This window comes from Piliocolobus tephrosceles, chromosome 9 (assembly GCF_002776525.5).
Source record: "Piliocolobus tephrosceles isolate RC106 chromosome 9, ASM277652v3, whole genome shotgun sequence".
Classification (NCBI taxonomy): Eukaryota; Metazoa; Chordata; class Mammalia; order Primates; family Cercopithecidae; genus Piliocolobus; species Piliocolobus tephrosceles.
In genome coordinates this window covers 39,325,294-39,344,307 of record NC_045442.1, presented here as the reverse complement: position 1 = coordinate 39,344,307, position 19,014 = coordinate 39,325,294, and the positions used below count along the sequence as shown (strand labels likewise).

At 37.3% G+C, this 19,014-nt stretch overlaps 1 protein-coding gene across 3 annotated transcripts in view; it reads right to left on the bottom strand.

Annotated features, from left to right (window-relative positions):
* Positions 1 to 726: 726 nt before the first annotated feature.
* Positions 727 to 19,014, bottom strand: part of NOC3L (NOC3 like DNA replication regulator) — a 29,988-nt gene continuing 11,700 nt past the window's right edge. For 2 of the 3 annotated variants that reach the window (XM_023226277.1, XM_023226278.1), the window contains 13 exons: positions 18,023 to 18,198; positions 17,186 to 17,314; positions 14,381 to 14,512; positions 12,520 to 12,600; positions 12,079 to 12,179; positions 9,143 to 9,215; positions 7,907 to 7,970; positions 7,748 to 7,819; positions 7,211 to 7,392; positions 6,093 to 6,221; positions 5,267 to 5,364; positions 2,133 to 2,217; positions 732 to 1,798 (listed from right to left, as the gene is read on the bottom strand). In XM_023226277.1, coding sequence (XP_023082045.1) covers positions 1,667 to 1,798; positions 2,133 to 2,217; positions 5,267 to 5,364; positions 6,093 to 6,221; positions 7,211 to 7,392; positions 7,748 to 7,819; positions 7,907 to 7,970; positions 9,143 to 9,215; positions 12,079 to 12,179; positions 12,520 to 12,600; positions 14,381 to 14,512; positions 17,186 to 17,314; positions 18,023 to 18,198 — 1,454 coding nt within the window. In that variant the 3' untranslated portion in view covers positions 732 to 1,666. Of the gene's footprint in view, positions 1,799 to 2,132; positions 2,218 to 5,266; positions 5,365 to 6,092; positions 6,222 to 7,210; positions 7,393 to 7,747; positions 7,820 to 7,906; positions 7,971 to 9,142; positions 9,216 to 12,078; positions 12,180 to 12,519; positions 12,601 to 14,380; positions 14,513 to 17,185; positions 17,315 to 18,022; positions 18,199 to 19,014 lie in introns of all 3 variants that reach the window. The other variant, XM_023226276.1, reaches the window with a different exon arrangement.

Below are 19,014 nucleotides of genomic sequence, written 5' to 3'. Positions count from 1 at the left end.
CAGGATATGTGCATGCCTGTGTGTTTGTGTGTGTGTGTGTATGTGTGTGTGTGATTACTCATAACTACATTTAGTTCTAAAAATAAAATTAATCAATATAAGCTTATGTAAGTTAATGCACAAATATATTTCCTCAAATTCACTGTGGTCCCACTGTGATTCTCCCTATGTGTAACAAGAAAATAAAAGGCATAATACAGCTGTGAAATAGCTGATGAGTTTCTATTTTAAGCTGATTTTTAACCAGAAGTATAGTTTCTGCTGCCAAAGTAAAGTATAAATGTATTTGTATATGTTTGGAAAATAAATGATTTGTGACACGTATTGGTCACTTGTGCTCTGATGGGGATAGACCCTTTGGTTATCCACATAAATATTTATCACATTCCTGGACTTTGTTTTATATCTAAAAGGTGGACTAAAAGCAAATATTCATATGCTGAATCATACCTTTCTCATTAAATAATCAAGCCTTAAAAAATGTGACCTCAGAACCACTTTTAAAAATCATATATAATATGCTAAAAGACTAACATACACTGTTAAGCTCATATCCTCTCACTCTGCTGGAATGGTAAAGGAATTTTCTACTTTAGTTTACTTCATGCGAAAAAAGAGCTCTAAGCTCCAGAGTAAAATAACTGGCTGCTATGACTTTGAAACAGTAAGAGATCTCTTTAGTTGGACTGCTGTGCTTTTTTAAAAAAATTCTCATATCACAAGAACAGGAAGCAGAAACAAACAGCTGTTTAATTCAACTATTCACAATACAGAATATTTATAACTTAGTCACTGAAACACGCATTTCTTAGGCCACTCCTAGAATATGGGAATAGTTGTTACATAAAATACTGTTTTATAATTATGTTAATAAGAAAAAGCATTTTACCTGTTCCAAGAGGGGAAAAAAGCTCCTCATTGAGTATCCTTTGTCCCTAGAACAGAATGGTAAAGTCTCGGGCCTGGTTCTTCTACCGTAGAGCAATTCTTCCCCAGTCGCCCTCCAGGGAATGACAGAAAATGTGAAGAACTTCAGAGACTAGAATCATATTCAAACTTTCCTTGAAAGTAGCTATAATGAACACTAATACCTTTTTTAAAAGGCCAAATTAGGTAACTTCTTTAAGTGGATCATCCAGCAAAAGCCAATGAACCTGACTACAAGCTATTTTTTTCTTTTCTCAAAAATCTTCATAAAAATATATTAACTCAAATTTAGAATGCTTCTCATCTCCATCCACAGTATTGCAATAAAAACATTTAAAGAGTATTTAGTTATAAAAAGTAGCTAAATGTCTTCTCATGGTCTTGATTTTTCTGTGCTCTATGCCCTAATTTTAATATAGCAACTGCGCTTCAGTAAGATTCAGTCCAAAGATTTTTTTAAAAAACTATAATGTACGTGAAGCTTTTAAAAGGCAACATCATTAAGAAAGTAATTTCCAAATACTGGGGAGAAAAAAAAAGGCTTTGACCTCCTTGATGAAATGCCATATTCAGAATAGGGGCAGAACCCCGTGCTATGCAAAGGGTCATTCTTCCTCCTCTTCCTAGTCATTCTTAGGAAGCTTTCCTTGTATAAAAAGAAAAGGTCCTAAGTTAACAACTCATCTTTATGTACATCTGCACACACAAATATATAAGAAAGTCCACTGACTTCATTCCTCTACTGGTGTAGTGATGTTTTCAAATATTTTGTGAAATCCAGAGGCGATTCAGTAGCAACTTCACTGGAGTATCTTTTGATGAGCTGATTTAAATCTTCATTCAAAAATGAATCCCCTTGTAAAACTTTACCCTGGGAAAATATTTAAAGTATGAGTTAGAAGTTACTTATGCTATAAGCTAAAGTCAACCTGTGAAAAAAGTTGAAAACGGCAATAGCTGACACCAACACATGCAACACAATGACACATGTTTGGTAAGGTCTTAGACATATCCTATATTGAATGAAACAGTTTCATGACCATCTCTGTAGAATTTCAACCTCAAATATCCATCCTATGATGAACTCCTAAACATTAAAAAAAAAAAAAAACTGCCTATAAAATAATTAAGCAAACTGGAGTTAGAGTTATTGAGATACATTGGTTTCTATCTCTTCTTTTAAAAAAATGAAAAATATCCCATACCTTTATTTTGGGGTTTGAAGATTCAACAGGAGGATTGAATGTCATTTCTGCCATGCTATATGCTTCAAAAAGTTCAGCAGCAGATCTAAATCACAAACACAAATGTAAAGATACCACCACATCTGTGTAACTCAAAAATAATTAGATTATACTCAGAGAATGATTCATTCTTGACCCATATATTAAGGTATAAGATAGTCCTGCTTTTGAAACTAACCAACCAACCCAGTCACTTAACAAATTCTAAATTCCCACGTAATGTCAACATTATCTAACTAAATCCACCTCACAGAGGTTTGGTATACATTTAGCAAAACAGGCATAGACTCCAGAGAGAAAGCTAAGCTGAAGAAGTTCAGTTCAGTGTGATCAAATCCCAACCCACTGATAATGCAACTGAGTCTATCTTAGTCATGGGAGCCAGAGGACTGAAGCATGGAGTCATTCTCCACAGACTTAGAACACAGCTCAACTCTTTGCTACTGGCCTGGATAAAAAACAAGGAAAGGCCATTCAGGACAGAATACATGTCTATACCCATGGCGTGTAAATGAATCCTTAATGATTTGGAATTAGTTCACACTCTCCAAAACAGATAGGTAAGGGCCTACGAGGGTAGCAATTAGGCTCACATCCCAATACTCATTCTCCAGAAGCCCACTATGAGTCTCCTTTCTTTCTTAAGCCTTTGGGATAAGCCCATTCCTCATGCTTCTCCACAAAGGAAACATCTTTCCTTAGCAAAACTGCTAAAGAAAACATGTCATAAAATGATCATTATGAAGAGTGACAAAGAATTGTTTTCTCCTTTTTTCCTCTTTTAAAAAACAAGGCTGTTGGGGTGAAGACTGGGGACACGTGAGAAGTGTGAGGGAAGAAAAAGTAAATGGCCATCTTATTTAATAAGGACAAAAGTTATCTCCACCCTACTCAGAAGGGTTCATGGAAAACTGCAGAGCTCTTGCCTCATGTAGAGGAGGCAGCAAATGACTGACTACTGTCATGTAAAATACAAGCCAATGTCACCAAACCTCCCAGTATTTCAAGAAAAGCAGGAAATGTGAATTTCAAATGAATTCTTTCAATATTTAAAAGACAGCAACTAATTCAATTTTTATCAAACTCGAGGCCAGAAAAATCAGCCTGGCCCAAAGGTCACCAATCTGTGATCTCTGAATTATAGAAATCAATGGGTTTGCAAAAGGAAAAACCCTACAGCAAAATATTGATTCCGGGTAATAAGTACACCATAAGGTGCTATAGTTTGAATGTGTCCCCTCCAAAATTCAGACATGGAAACTTAACAGTCAATGTGATGGTATTAAGAGGTGAAAGCTTTAAAAGGTGATTAAGCCATGAATGGGATTCACCCATTTATGCCTACTACTGTCCTAAGCTTTTAGGAGTTATTTATATCCTACTGCTCAAGGTCATCACCAAGGTCTGATTTTTCACACACAAAAATATTTGCCACCTCTGGCATAAATGGGTTGAAGTCTTTATAGAAGAGGCTTCATGAACTTAAGCTGTGGCCCTGCTCCCCTTCTGTCCTGTCTGCCATGTGAGGGTGTGGGGTTCCTCCCCTCCAGAAGATGCAGCAACAAGATGCCACCTCAGAAGCAGAGAGGCGCCCTCGTCAGTCAACCAAACCTACCAGCACCCTGATCTTCAACTTCCAGCCTCCAAAATTGTGAGAAATAAATTTCCGTTCTTTTTTTTCAGAGAGTTTCGCTCTTGTCGCCCAAGCTGGAGTGCAATGGCGAGATCTCGACTCACTGCAACCTCCGCCTCCCGGGTTCAAGCGATTCTCCTGCCTCAGCTTCCTAAGTAGCTGGGACTACAGGAACCCACCACCACGCCTGGCTAATTTTTGTATTTTTAGTAGAGATGGGGTTTCACCATGTTGGCCAGGCTAGTCCTAAACTCCTGACCTCAGGTGATCCACCCGCCTCGGCCTCCCAAAGTGCTGGGATTACAGGTGTGAACCACCGAGCCTGGCCCTCTGTTGTTTATAAATTACCCAGGCCTAGGCATTTTTTATGGCACCATAAATGGACTGAGGGATTTTTTATACCATTTTCTCTCTTTCTCTGTATAACTGAAGTATTTCCTGTCTGTATGCAAAAAAAGGTAATTACTGGCTGGGCGCAGTAGCTCACGTCTGTAATCCCAGCACTATAGGAGGCCAAGGCAGGTGGATTACCTGAGGTCAGGAGTTCGAGACCAGCCTGGCCAGCATGGTGAAATCCCATCTCTACAAAAATTACAAAAATTAGCTGGGCATGGTGGCGGGTGCCTGTAATCCCAGCTACTCGGGAAGCTGAGGCAGGAGAATCACTTGAACCCGGGAGGCGGAGGTTGCAGTGAGCCAAGATTGCGCCATTGCACTCCAGCCTGGGTGACAGAGCGAGACTTCGTCTCAAAAAAAAAAAAAAAAAAAAGTAACTATTATTTTTCACCTTTCTGTACTTGTGAAAATTTTCTAAGTCAACAGTTCAGGGAAAAGAAGATTCTTTTAACAGGAACTTTTCCTCATTTGGGTGTGAGGTGGGTACTGGAAGTACCCATCCAAGCTGCTTACAGGTCAGAAGGTAGTCTGCAAGGGCCAAAAAAAGAAACAGCTGCCCTTCTGGATGGCAGTGTTCCAAAGCACCTCTTTTCTTCCCTCTCCTCATTTTTTTTTTGTTCCTCTTCTTGCCCTAACAGGACCATTCGGAAAAAAAAAAAAAAAGAGAGAGAGCAAGAAAGCAAGGAAACTTAATTTGGTTGACCTGTGTTTTATCTTCACATGAAGCACCTCTAGCCATAGATTAATCACTGTTGAACCTGAGTGATGGGGGGTATATGGACATTCACTGTGCCATTCTACTATCCCGTATGTGTGAAACTTTTCATGATTAAAAAAATGTTTTTCAAGTTGAATGACAGAAGAAGAAAAAAAATGTTTTAAGTGATTAACAAAATCATAGCATGTTTTCTTTCAGAACAATTCAGGAATATGAAGCAAGACCAATCCAGATACCCAACTGGCACTTTACATTTTGTAATATATTACTTTATAAAACAGACGTCTCATAGTAACTGGCTATCAGCTGAATTTTGTAGTTTTAGAATAAGGCAATGCTAAATATTACCTTCGACTCAACTCTGGTTTGAGTGCTCCAGAGCCTTCAGAAGGTGCTCCAGCGATCAGGTGGGCTGCAAATCTCTGCACTATGGGATGATAATGCCTCTGAAGGGGAAACAGGACAATCACATTTTGCACAGGTCAGTCCTTTACAAAAAACAACACTAGCCACAGCAAAGATTTTCTTAAATAAAATTACACAAAATTTTTTTTCATCACCTATGTATAGTATATGTAATTCATTAGAAGCACATAGCCACAGGAATATTCTTTGCTCATAGGATTAAAACACAAATCAAGTTACCAGTGAAGTAGTTTATCTTGCTTTTACAATATAAATAGAAAAATCAAAAAGCAATTCCTCTTTCCGAGTGAAAAAAGTTAATTTACAGCAGGTTACCTGCCACTTCTGTTTTCTACAAGTCTCACTCTAATGTTGTCCATACTGTAGGATCACTGTATAGGTGAGACCATCTTGAAAGAGGGCTTAGTAAAGTCTCCTAGGATAGGACTCAACAGAAATGTACCTGGTAACGAATCCTCTGAAGAGTGTTAGGGAAAGATTTCAACAAAGGGAAAGATTTCAGTAAATCTTCCACAACCTCACCCTACAGAACTGACAGTTTTCTGCTTCCTTAGAAAATGTACCTCAACAGCTTAAAAAATAGTAAGAGCAAAGTAAAATGTAGCATACTAACACAGGAATTCTAAAAAAAGCAGCCCCAGAACAAAATATAATTAAGTACTCTGGCAATAACAACTATTTGAAGAAAAACTGGAAAACAATTGTTCACACACATCCCCCAAAAGAAAAAAACCAGGGCCACTCTTACCCGCAGAGCGTGTAGTTCCCACAGAGCAGTGTTCTGAGCATTGCAGTACTCAGGCTCATCCAGTTCAGGGAGGAAAACTCCACTTCCCTGAGATTCACTGTCAAGCAGTAGATCTGTTTTGGGGAAAGTCTGCAAAAATGTCACATAAAAAGAATTGGTTAAATTAACATTGTTAATGTAAAAGGTGTTACTGGTTTGTAGTTGTATGTGTATTTAAATTTACGGTTGTATAAGAGCTTTAGCATAAAGTCTTTACACCTAGTTTTAATAACAAACAATATAAGTTTATATCGTAAGAACAAGAGTTGCAAAAAAAATGTTATCTTTGCTTGCCTTGAAAATGTTATCTTGCAAAAGAAAACACTATTCTTTTCACCTTGCAATCCCACTTTTAGAAACCTGATAGAAATAATTACATCAGATAAATACAAAAAGATACTCACTATAGCATCATTTGTAATAGCAAAATAACCTATATCAAGAGAAATAGAAAAACCAGACTGCCTACATTTGAGTATCACTTCTACCACTGACTGGCACTGCTACTCAAGACAAGACACTTAACCTCTCCAGACCTCAGTTTTCCCACATGTAAAACAGGAAGAAGAATAGTAGCTACCTCAGAGTTACGAAAATTAAATTTTTGTAAGGCATAACAGTGGAAGGCACATAGTCAAAACTATGTGTTCATTAAGCAAAGAACTAAATAAACCTTACATAGACATTAAAGAGATAACAGTAGTGACATTATGTGTTTACCACAATTAAAATGCTAAGTTTAAAAAAGTGGTAGAATATATAGCATAATCCTCTTTCCATTAAAATACAAAGTTGTGTTGTTTCTATGTGTATGTGTTTATATATGAACTTTAAAAGACTGCTGGAAAAATACCCACCAAATGATAAATGGATACCCACCTAATGACACTGAGAAGCGTCAATAGGTACAAAATGCTTTTTTTCAATTTCATATAATTCTTTTGTCACCTGATTTTGTTACAAGTGTGAATTACTTCTGTAATTGAAATAATATAAAAAGGGGGAAAGACATGCATCAAACAAAAAAAAAATCACTGCATTATAAGAACTTAGCACTGTTCATTTGTGTCACTACTTACATGCATTAATATTCTGGTAGTTGCTAAAATGCCAATACTTGAATTTGGAAGAACATGAAGAGCAAGGGTACAAAGGCGTTTGATGAAGGCAAGAGCTCGCTGCTGAGAAACTTGCTTTCTGCGCTTAGTCAGCATGACATCAAGGCACTGGAGTACAATCTCAACACCTTCATTGGTAGCACCTAAAACAGCAGACATATCCTTCAGAGCTGTTCTCATTACTTTTGCATTATGCAACTGGACTGAACTTCAGATAAACCCAAGATAAACTTTTGTACCTGTCCCAAACCATTTCTCTAATCAATGAGGTAGTGCTACACTGCTAAGGAGATACAGCGGGCTATACTTACTGCATCTCCAGTCAATTCCAGAAGCTCTTTCTCCAAGTCTTACATGAGATTAAATACAGATGCATGGCACTGGCAAGTCAGCATTTTATGTACCTGTTCCTATTTCTCATTTGTCTACAATGACTGGTCGTAACATATTCTTAAAACATAAATACATATAAAAGAAACATTATCTAAACATACATACCTGCATGTAATTTGAATAGTGTTTTGTAGAGGTGTGTGTAGAATTTCAGTGGATCAATATTCAGAACATCACCTTTGAAATGACAACAAACACCAATTAGGTATGTTGTAGCATTCAAAGGTAAGGCAAACGAAACTTGAGATTAAGAAAATATCTTACCTTGTCCAGAAAGAATATGAAAAGCAGTCTGGACACAGTGAAGACTTTCTTGATAGCTTAGGTCCTTAAAAAAAAAGGGGGGGGGGGGTGGGGGGGGGTGGAATATTGAGTGGGATAATTACCATTTATATCTTTTTTTTTTTTTTTTGAGACGGAGTCTTGCTCTGCCGCCCAGGCTGGAGTGCTGTGGCTGGATCTCAGCTCACTGCAAGCCCCGCCTCCCGGGTTCACGCCATTCTCCTGCCTCAGCCTCCCGAGTAGCTGGGACTACAGGCGCCCACCACCTCGCCCGGCTAATTTTTTTCTATTTTTTAGTAGAGACGGGGTTTCACCGTGTTAGCCAGGATGGTCTCGATCTCCTGACCTCGTGATCCGCCCGTCTCAGCCTCCCAAAGTGCTGGGATTACAGGCTTGAGCCACCGCGCCCGGCCCATTTATATCTTTTAAAAAGGCCTTTAAGGCCAGGAGCAATGACTCATGACTGTAATCCCAACAATTTGGGAGGCTGAGGCCGGCAGATCATTTGAGCCCAGGAGTTCAAGACCAGCTTGAGCAACATGGCAAAAACCCATCTCTACAAAAAATAGAAAAATCAGCCAGGTATGGTGCCACACACCTGTAGTCCCAGCTACTCAAGAGGCTGAAGTGGGAGGATTGCCTGAGCCCCGGGAGGTCGAGGCTGCAGTGAGTTGTGGTTGCACCACTGCACTCCAGCCTAGGCAACTGAGTGAGACCCTATCTCAAAAAAGAAGAAAAAAGACCTCCATGTATGAGGTCTGCAAGTATGAGACAGATTGACAGGGTGACTATAGTTTACAATAATCTATAATCTATTTCAAAATAGCTAGGAGGGAAGAATTTGAATGGTTGTCACATAAAGACACATATTTAAGGTGACTGATATCCCAAGTAAAATCTTTACAAACTATATTATACAAATATATTTAATTATCACATACACCCTGAAACCATGTACATCTATTATGCATCAATTAAAAAAAAAAGAAAACAGGTCAGGCAACCCTCCTGTTTAAAACTCTCCAATGCTTGAAAAACGTTCTACATCTTGATTGTGGTGGTAATCATATGATCATAGGCCTTTGTCAAAATTCATAAACTGTACATCTAAAAGGGGTGAGTTTTACTGTATACAAAATATATCTCAATAAACCTGACAAATTTTTAAAATAGTAATTACCATTTATATCTTTTAAAAAGTAATTTATTACTACTTACACCAGACTCGATGAGAGTATGAAGAACTACTAACAGATCATCAAAAAATTCCACATTTATAAGGTGAGCAAATCTGGAATCAAGCAAAACTTAATCAATGAACTAAAAGCAGAAATAAAGCTGGCAGAAATTAAGCTTGACTCTAAAACTGTATTTTTAATATTCTTTATTTCAAAAGGTTAGCTATGAAAGAGATGGCAATTATTGATACTTTTCATTAATTCAGACTGGCCTAGTCAACAATTCATGCACCACTGAACACTAAACTCAGTAGAAACATATAAGGCATTGAACAAACCAAAAATATTTCAAAAATCCTTCTGCACTGAGAAAGAAATTACTAGAAGCAAACAACTTCCTGAGGAAAGGTTTACTAGGTATCCAGCAGGATCAGCTCTAAGACAACAGGTGGTGGGAAGAGAGACGAGCAAAGATTCTGCTGCTTACAAGAATATGGACCTTATGACAGCTTTAAGGATAAAATGGAAAGAATACTGGACCCTTAATTACCTGCATGATCCTGGGTAACTCACTTAACTGTCCCAGGCCTCTATTGTAGAAATAACTGAGACCACACAATAGTGTAAAAAGGAATCATATGAGCTGCTAAATTTGAGAGTTACTCCATATGCTATATTAGACAGTGAAGTAGGTTAAAGTCAGGATATCTCTTCACTATTAGTGAGGAGTCTTTGATCTACGTAAATCTTAGAAGAATAAAAGACCTCATGAGTGATATATTCCATACGTACTGGTACAACTTTTTGGAGAAGCAATTTGGCAATTATTTATCAAAATTTAAAATGAGCATACCCTCTGATCTGGCAATACATGCACACACGTGCATGAAGATACATACACACACGTGCGCGCGCGCAAGTATTTCCAGTGCAAATAGGGGACTGACCAAATAAAGTACAATATATCTATAAAAGGGACTATTATAAATTTTTTTTTTTTTGAGATGGAGTATTGCTCTGTCGCCCAGGCTGGAGTGCAGTGGCACCATCTCGGCTCACTGTAAGCTCCGCCTCCTGGGTTCACGCCATTCTCCTGCCTCAGCCTCCCAAGTAGCTGGGACTACAGGCGCCCACCACCACGCCCAGCTAATTTTTCGTATTTTTTTAGTAGAGACGGGGTTTCACCGTGTTAGCCAGGATGGTCTCAATCTCCTGACCTTGCGATCCACCCGCCTCGGCCTAGTATTATAAATTTTTTAAAAATTAAGTGATATATATGTGGTAAGGGAGAGGTACCAAAAGTAACTGTTTACAAAACCAAAAGAAAAAGCAGGTTACAGGACACTAAACATAGCATGATTCCATTTGCATGAAAGATGGCAGGCAGGCGGGGTGCGATGGCTCATGCCTGTAATCCCAGTACTTTGGGAGGCCAAGGCGGATGGATCACCTGAGGTCAGGAGTTCGAGACCAGCCTGGCCAACCTGAGGAAACCCCATCTTTACTAAAACTACAGAAATTAGCCAGGTGTGATGGCACACGCCTGTAGTCTCAGCTACTCGGGAGGCTGAGGCAAGTGACTGCTTGAACCTGGGATGTGGAGGCTGTAGTCAGCTCAGATTATATCACTGAACTCCAGCATGGGCAACAAAGCAAGACACTATCTCCAAAAAAAAAAAAATGATGGCAGAAGGCACGCAGACAGACTACATACATATATAGGAGGGGGAGCTTGCAATTTTAAATTGTATATTCTTTTGCATTTTTTAATTCCAAACGTTTTAAATGAGCATATATTATTTTTTAAACTTTTTTAAATAAAGGAATTAGTCATTAAAAAACAAATAGCTGGGTTGAGCATGGTGGCTCACACCTATAATCCTAGCACTCTGTGAGGCCAAGGTTGGAGGATGACTCACTCAGGAGTTCAAGATCAGCCTGGGCAATACGGTGAGAGCTTGTCTCTATTTAAAAACAAAAACAGCAGGTCCTACACAATGTAGGAATAATCCCTTCTCTGATCAACCTCTTTGAAGATTTTCAACCACAAGGACCATATCACCATATAAGGAAATGCATACCATTGCCAAATAGCTCCAGTTATTAGAAAGTGATTTCTTATGATGAACAGAGCTTGCCTTTTCTATATCTTCTAGCCATCAGTCCTATTTCCAACTCTATTCCTAAAGCTATGCTGCCCAACAATGGTAGCCACTAGCCACATGTGGCTATTAGACACTTAAAATGTAGCTAGTCCAAATTAAGACACAAGCATAAAATATGTGTTCGAAAACACGTGATGAAAAAACACCAAACATCCCATTAATGTTTAATATTGTGTTAAAAGACTTTAGATAAATCCAGTAAAATATATAAAAATTTCACGTGTTTTTTACCTTTTTAATGTGGCTAAAAGAAAATTTTAAATTATACATGTAAGTTCACATTATATTTTTACCAAATAGCAATGTTCTATAGGATACCACCTCAAAAAATTGTGGAACGCTATCATGACAACCACAAACCTTACTCTAGCTCACATCCTGACAAGGCCATTAGTGTTGAGTGAATACATAAAAAGACCTATCTTAGCAGAAACAGATTACAGAGAACTAGAGAAATGATGTACAGCCGGGTTAAAATAGACTTAAGAGTCATCTACATGATCCACTCAAATTATGACGATAGGCAATTGACTACACAGTGCAGAGTCAAGAACTGAGAGATTTAACCTTAGGAACACCTTGAATTTAGTAGGCAGAAAGAAGGAGTTGGTAAAGGAGATTTTAAAAATAAAAGGTTTGAGATGAGAAAATCAAAAAAGCCCAGTTGTGAATAGCTTCAAGGAAAGGCTGGTGACAAACAGAAAGGAATGAGAACTGAAGATAATGGGCCATCATTAGGGAACCCTCTAAAATTCTTTGGTCTTTCCTGTTTAGAAAGAATCTAAAAGATTTCAACCTACACAGCCCTTACTTGGCAAGACCTTCTAGAACTGCTGGCAGGAGAGGTGACCTCTGGGCCTTCTTCAATATTCTGAAGTAGGTTACAAACACAATATTCAGAGTCTCTGTGTGCTGGCAGAGGAGACAGACAAAATGACTTTAGGATAACCTGGTATGGTTTCTACTGAGTGAGCATAACTATGACTTCAACAGGTTAAACTTCTTTTTCCCTACCCATGCCTCCCCACAATGCAATCTTTGAAATTTTTAACAAAACAAAACGAAGACATACATCCTGTGATTTCATAAAACTAGCACTAATCACATCATAGTTTCCCACACACCACAAAAGTCACACATCTAAGCCTCATGAAAGAAACTAAAATTACACAGCTACAAGCTGAAACAATAAATTTCTAGTTTAAACAATTTAATGCATTTTAAAAGCATAACAGAATATGAAACTGCCTACCAGTTTAAGTTTTTTCTCAGTACTCTCTGAAGCTTCTGCCTCTCGAAGCTCTCGCTCTAGTTTCTCTTCTGCTTTCTTCCACTGAAAATAGATTGAAAAAAAAATCTAAGAGTATATACCAGAGTGAAAAAAGCAGAGGCAGAATACGTAAATGTCATAAAACACATACAGTAATACCACATATTGTCTATGAATGCAAATATAAACAAAAGTAGAGAAACATGGACGGGAAGTATATACAAACCAAATGAAAGATGGTGTCTCCTGGGAGGAAAGCAGAAGAATGAAATTGGAGACAGAAAAGAAATTCCTACTCTCTCACGTATGGTTTCTCTTTTTTCCAGGAAAAAAACTAAAGTAAATCTATTAATATTTGCTCACTCTAAATAGTAGATATCTGGGATATGCTATCATTTTCTATAATTAAAGTTCTTCAAACAAAAGGAAAGAACATGTTGAGCCCAAAATAGTTAAATCACCTATAACTTGGAAGCCAGTCACCAACAATACTTCCCTAACATATTTACATACAATGCATCAAACCAGATACTATAAAGAAATTCAATAAAATATCCTTTTTCTTCTACTTCCTAATGCTGTAAGAGCAGTAAATGATAATTTCTAAGCTGCCTGAGGCACAGGGAACTGAGAAATTGTTCCCTTCTCTCATGAGAAGTTGTTAAAGAGCTGCCATGTTCTTACTGGTCTTTGTTTCCCCACTACATCTATAAACATGCTCTTCCTTTCTTTTTTTTTTTTTTTTTTTTTTGAGACGGAGTCTCGCTCTGTCGCCCAGGCTGGAGTGCAGTGGCCAGATCTCAGCTCACTACAAGCTCCGCCTCCGGGGTTTACGCCATTCTCCCGCCTCAGCCTCCCGAGTAGCTGGGACTACAGGCGCCCGCCACCTCGCCCGGCTAGTTTTTTTTTTTGTATTTTTAGTAGAGACGGGGTTTCGCCGTGTTAGCCAGGATGGTCTCGATCTCCTGACCTCGTGATCCGCCCGTCTCGGCCTCCCAAAGTGCTGGGATTACAGGCTTGAGCCACCGCGCCCGGCCTAAACATGCTCTTCCTAACAGAGCTATCCAACCTGCATTAGGATAGTATGATATAAATAGTTACAATATTTATCTTTTGTTCACAATTATTAAGTCTATTTTGACACTTCCATCACGTTTTCAAACTTAGACCCATTCAAACATGAATATCCCGAGATTACTTTTGTTTTTAAAAGCAACTTGATCACTCTAATAAACTGTTTAGAAAAGTTCTGAGCTGTGATAACAGTAACAGTGATGATGGTGGTGGTAGTAAAAACTAATGTTTATAAAGTCTGCCAAGTGTTTTATAAGCATCATCTCATTTAAACTGCACGATTACCCTGCAAGGTAGGTACTATTATTAGCCCCATTTCTCCAAAAAAAAAAAAAAAAAAAAAAGTTTCCAAACTTTCAGTAAATAAACAAGGGGCTGAAATTTCAACCCAAGTTTAAAATACAAACCAATAAAGAAACGAGATTCAATTAACAGAAACTCACTTTGCTGCCAACTTCATGTGAATGCATCTTTTCTGTTAAGTAAGGAATCTGTGTATCACAACTCTAAATTGATCTAAAAAGCCAAAGGATAAAAGCCAGCATGGCAAAAATATCTTTTCATCTATTGCTCTCCTTGCCAATCATTATCAGTTAAAATTGATTTACGAAAACATTTTTTTGCAGTAACTGGGAAAGATAAAATTCTCTAAATGATGTATTTCAAAACTTGTATATTTATGATTTAACTGATTTTTACCTGTGACTATAAGTTTAAGATCAAATAAACAGAAAAACTTAAATGAAACAAAAGGGGAAATAAGTCAAACCTTTCTCTGCATTCTTGATAGAGATTTTCTCTTTTCTTTGAAAGTCATAAATTTTTTTGGTTTATTAATGTCTTCTGTATCTTTTTTCACTTCTACTTCCTTGATTCTTAGGCATAAAAATGTTTTTAACATCTAATATTGAAAAAAAACACAAATATACAGCTTAATATTTATATTGCCCTCAAAAACTTTACATAGAAAAGTACTTAACAGTGTTATTTCCCTCATTTAAGAAAAAAAACCTTTAAGCATCTTATAACATTTTACACCAAGTTCCTTTATCTGTATGCTATATTCAATAACTTGTGTCTGTGGAAGGACAGGAGCAAATATACAAAAAGGGCACTAGCAAATACTAGCTAAATATACAAAACTTTCTTTGCAGTTCATTGAGTATGAGGAAGAGAGAAAGCATGCCAACAGGATGACAAAGAGAAAATAGGCCAGAAAAAGGTTTGGACCACTATGGGAGAAGAAGATACACAAATTGCTGGGCCCTGTCCCCAGAGTTTCTGATTCAGTTGGTCTGAGTTGAGCCCCAGAATTTGCATTCTAATTCCCAGCTGATGCTGGTTCGGGGACAAAAATAAAATTATTGCTTTATGCCATTCAAAAATTCAGAAACTAATTTAGAAACTGGTGTTTTGTGTGATACAGCAAACTTCTCATACTCAAACACTGAGAACAAAAGGGGTTTAAAACGCTACACTTTCTCTGGATGAAATCACCCTACTGACCTCCTGCAGGCACAGAAGCATTCCTGGAAAAAACCTTGAGAAATACAGGTTTGTATTATTTTGACGTTCCAATATGCACATCTGGAAGAAAGCTGAGTATCTGAGATTAGAGGGCTAAAAGCACAGAACGAAACAAGGAATAACTAAAGGCACAAAGAGTGAACCTGAAGTCATTTTAGGTATCAGAAAGATCAACTCTGAATATTCTGTAGGTACTGTATGTGCTCAAAATATCACCTACCAAAGAAAAATAATTCCAAGTCAAAGGATGTGGTTTTTATTCTAGCATCACGAAAGTAAAAGAGTTTTCCTATGGCTGAGTTTCATATTCAAGCCTTATCTGATTGCTCTACAGTTCTGAGTAAAGATGCTAAATATGTTCTGTTACTTTCATTCAATGTTTATAATTTTAGCAATTCAACTGAAATCAGTTTTAAGAAAATAAAAAGGGATCTGATGCCAAAGGAAAACTGTGAAATCCAGAAATAAAACGGTAGAACAGCTTAACACCCAAAACTGTATTACTAAAAACAAATTAAAATATCTAAGACCCCAATGAAGAAAACTGTAAAATTTCACTTAAGAACATAAAAGTCTTAAATAAATGGCAAGATACAATATTGTTGAACAGAAAAAAATAAATTCTGTAAATATTTTAATTCATCCAAACTAATCAATACATTGAATCAATTCTAATCAGATTCTCTATGTGGACTATTTTGAGGGAAGGAAGTGAAAAACGGATTTTAAATTGCCTGGAGTAATATACTGAAATAAATAAGAATATTTTGGAGAAAAAAGAATAGTCATGTCTTTTATCAATCACACCCTTTCTGATTAGTATTACTGTACCAGATACCCAAATATACTACAGATATAAAACAATAAGCAGCATTTTATATCAGCAGAAAAAAATGATGATGAAATAATTGGCTGTCAAATTATTTCAAATATATACATAATATAAATATTTAAAATACATTAAACGATATAAAATATATATTCATTACATACATTAAATACAACTATTAAATCTGTACTCATACCACACATATAAAGATGTCAAATGGCTTAAATATTTAAATATAAAAATTAAAATTAAAAATCTTGGAGAGACTCCATAAATTGGGATTGAGGAGACTACGTGCATAACAAAAAATATAGCTTCATATATAAGGCTCAATACAGAAGTAAAAGGCGGAGTAAAAAAGAGAAAAATCTGCAACCTATGTAACAAAGAGTTAATATTCTTATTATGTAATACAAGCTCCACAAACAGAAAGTTTTGTTTCTTTTGTTACTATTTGATTCCCAGGACCTAAAAAAAGTGCCTGGCACATAGCAGATATTTATTAAAATGAATATATACTAAAAACTCATCAAAAGTCATTAAGACAATCTAAGAGAAAAATTAACGAATAATAAGCAGTCTGGTAGGTGAAAAGTTTATATATATATAAACTACCAGACTAACAAAGATTAAATAGTAACATTCTGAGCAGGTAGGAGGGAAATGACACTCCTAGCAGGAACACAGTGATTAAATGTTTTTGAACAACAGTTTGAGTTTGTAAACGTGATTACTGTTGGATCCAGCATCTACATTTTATAAGTTTAATTCACAGAATACTCACACAATATTAAAAAATAATAAGGCCAAAATGTTCTCAACACTGACTGTGGCAGCAAAAATCTAGAAAAAACTCAGCTGTTCATCAATTAGGGCACACAATGGAATACTCTGGTAGGCATTAGAAAGAATGGGATAACCCTATATGTAAGTTCACAAAATGAAAACTGTTCTGGAACAGTTTTCAAAGTATAAGCCCATTTTTTATTTTAAAATATAAGCAAGTATATATGACTATATCTGCATAGAAAAACACCTAGAAGGATAAATACCCAACTGTTAATAGTATCAAACATTTCAGGAGTTAACATGTTAAACACTTAAAGAGCTTGAATACTTTTTACTTCATACGCTTATAAGGAATAAATTCCTCATAACAACTGAAAGTCAACTTTGTAATTTAAAAACAAAATGCAAAGTAAAAAAAGAAAGGCTTACCTCTGGCCTAACTTCATAATTTCTGCCCTTCACAAAACCAGAAATCACTTTAATTACACCAAGAGAAGCTTGGCCTAATTTATCTTGCTTAAAGAGTTTCTTTACAGCTTCACAACACATTTCAGATATCTGAAAAATAAAATGTCACACTTAACCAGCGTTTCTCAACCTTAGCACTACTGACGTTTTGGGTAACAAATTCTTTGTTGTAGGGGGACTGTCCTAGGATGTTTAATAGCCCCCGTGGACTTTCTTCACTAGATGCCAGTAAAGACTCTATCTTCACCACAGTCATCACAATCAGAAATGTATGCAGACATTGCCTAATGTTCCCTGGGGGACAAAACTGCTTCCTGTTGTGAACCAGTAAATTTATGTTCAGATAAATTTCTTCAGAGAGTGTTTAATAAATTGATATTATTTTAGCAATAAACAACTTCAGAAGAATTTTGTAGGGGGAGAAAAATCACATGGTGCGTAATTTTCTTTTTTTTTTTTTTTGAGACGGAGTCTCGCTCTATTGCCCAAGTTGGAATGCGGTGGCGCAATCTCAGCTCACCGCAAGCTCCATCTCCCGGGTTCACACTACTCTCCTGCCTCAGCCTCCCAAGTAGCTGGGACTACAGGCACACACCACCATGCCCTGCTAATTTTTCGTATTTATAGTAGAGATGGGGTTTTAGCGTGTTAGCCAGGATGGTCTCGATCTCCTGACCTCGTGACCCGCCTGCTTTGGCCTCCCAAAGTGCTGGGATTACAGGCGTGAGCCAACGCACCCGGCCCACATGGTATATAATTTTTTAAGGAGGACAGCAATAACCATTTACAGCAACTCACCGATTTTGACATGTCATTCATGAGAGGGACGATCAATACGATAATGTTGTTGTGAAAGTTAAAATGAGGTAGTGCCACCAACAGCTCACACAAGCTCTTCACAGCAACTTCTGCCAGTCCTTTGTATGCCTTTAAGGAAACTACATTACTTTTCTTCAGCTTCCTCTGCTTCCAATCTAATCAAAAGATAACTGTAGTTACTTTACTCATTGGTCAAAAGTTAAACTAACTGGCTTTCTTTTACAAACAATGTACATTTTAACACACATAAATACACACACATCCATACCCCTTAAAAAAAGACTTCATACGCCAGGCATGGTGACTCACACCCGTAATCCCAGCACTTTGGGAGGCCAAGGCGCGCAGATCATGAGGTCAGGAGATTGAGACCATCTTGACCAACAGGGTGAAACCCCATCACTACTAAAATCCAAAACAAAAAAATTAGCCAGGCATGGTGGGTGGCACATGCCTGTAGTCCCAGCTATTCAGGAGGCTGAGGCAAGGGAATCACTTGAACCTGGGAGGCAGAGGTTGCAGTGAGCTGAGATTGTACCACCACACTCCAGCCTGGCAACAGAGCAAGACACCATCTCAAAAAAAAAAAAAAAAAAAAAAAAAAGAAAGACTTCATAATGGCTCGATCAGCTTAGGAAAGGTCCAATATGCAATATGGAGGCTACTAATTGCCACATACAAGATGCAACTGAGCATTTGAAATGCAGCTAGTCCAAATTAAGATATACTCTAATTATAAAATACAAACCAGATTTGAACTTAGTACTAAAAAAAACTGAGAATGTAAGACACTAATTTTTAAAACTGATTACATGTTGAAATGATAATCTGAATATATATAATGTACTGTTAAAATTAATGTCATCGCGGCCGGGCGCAGTGGCTCAAGCCTGTAATCCCAGCACTTTGGGAGGCCGAGATGGGTGGATCATGAGGTCAGGAGATCGAGACCATCCTGGCTAACACGGTGA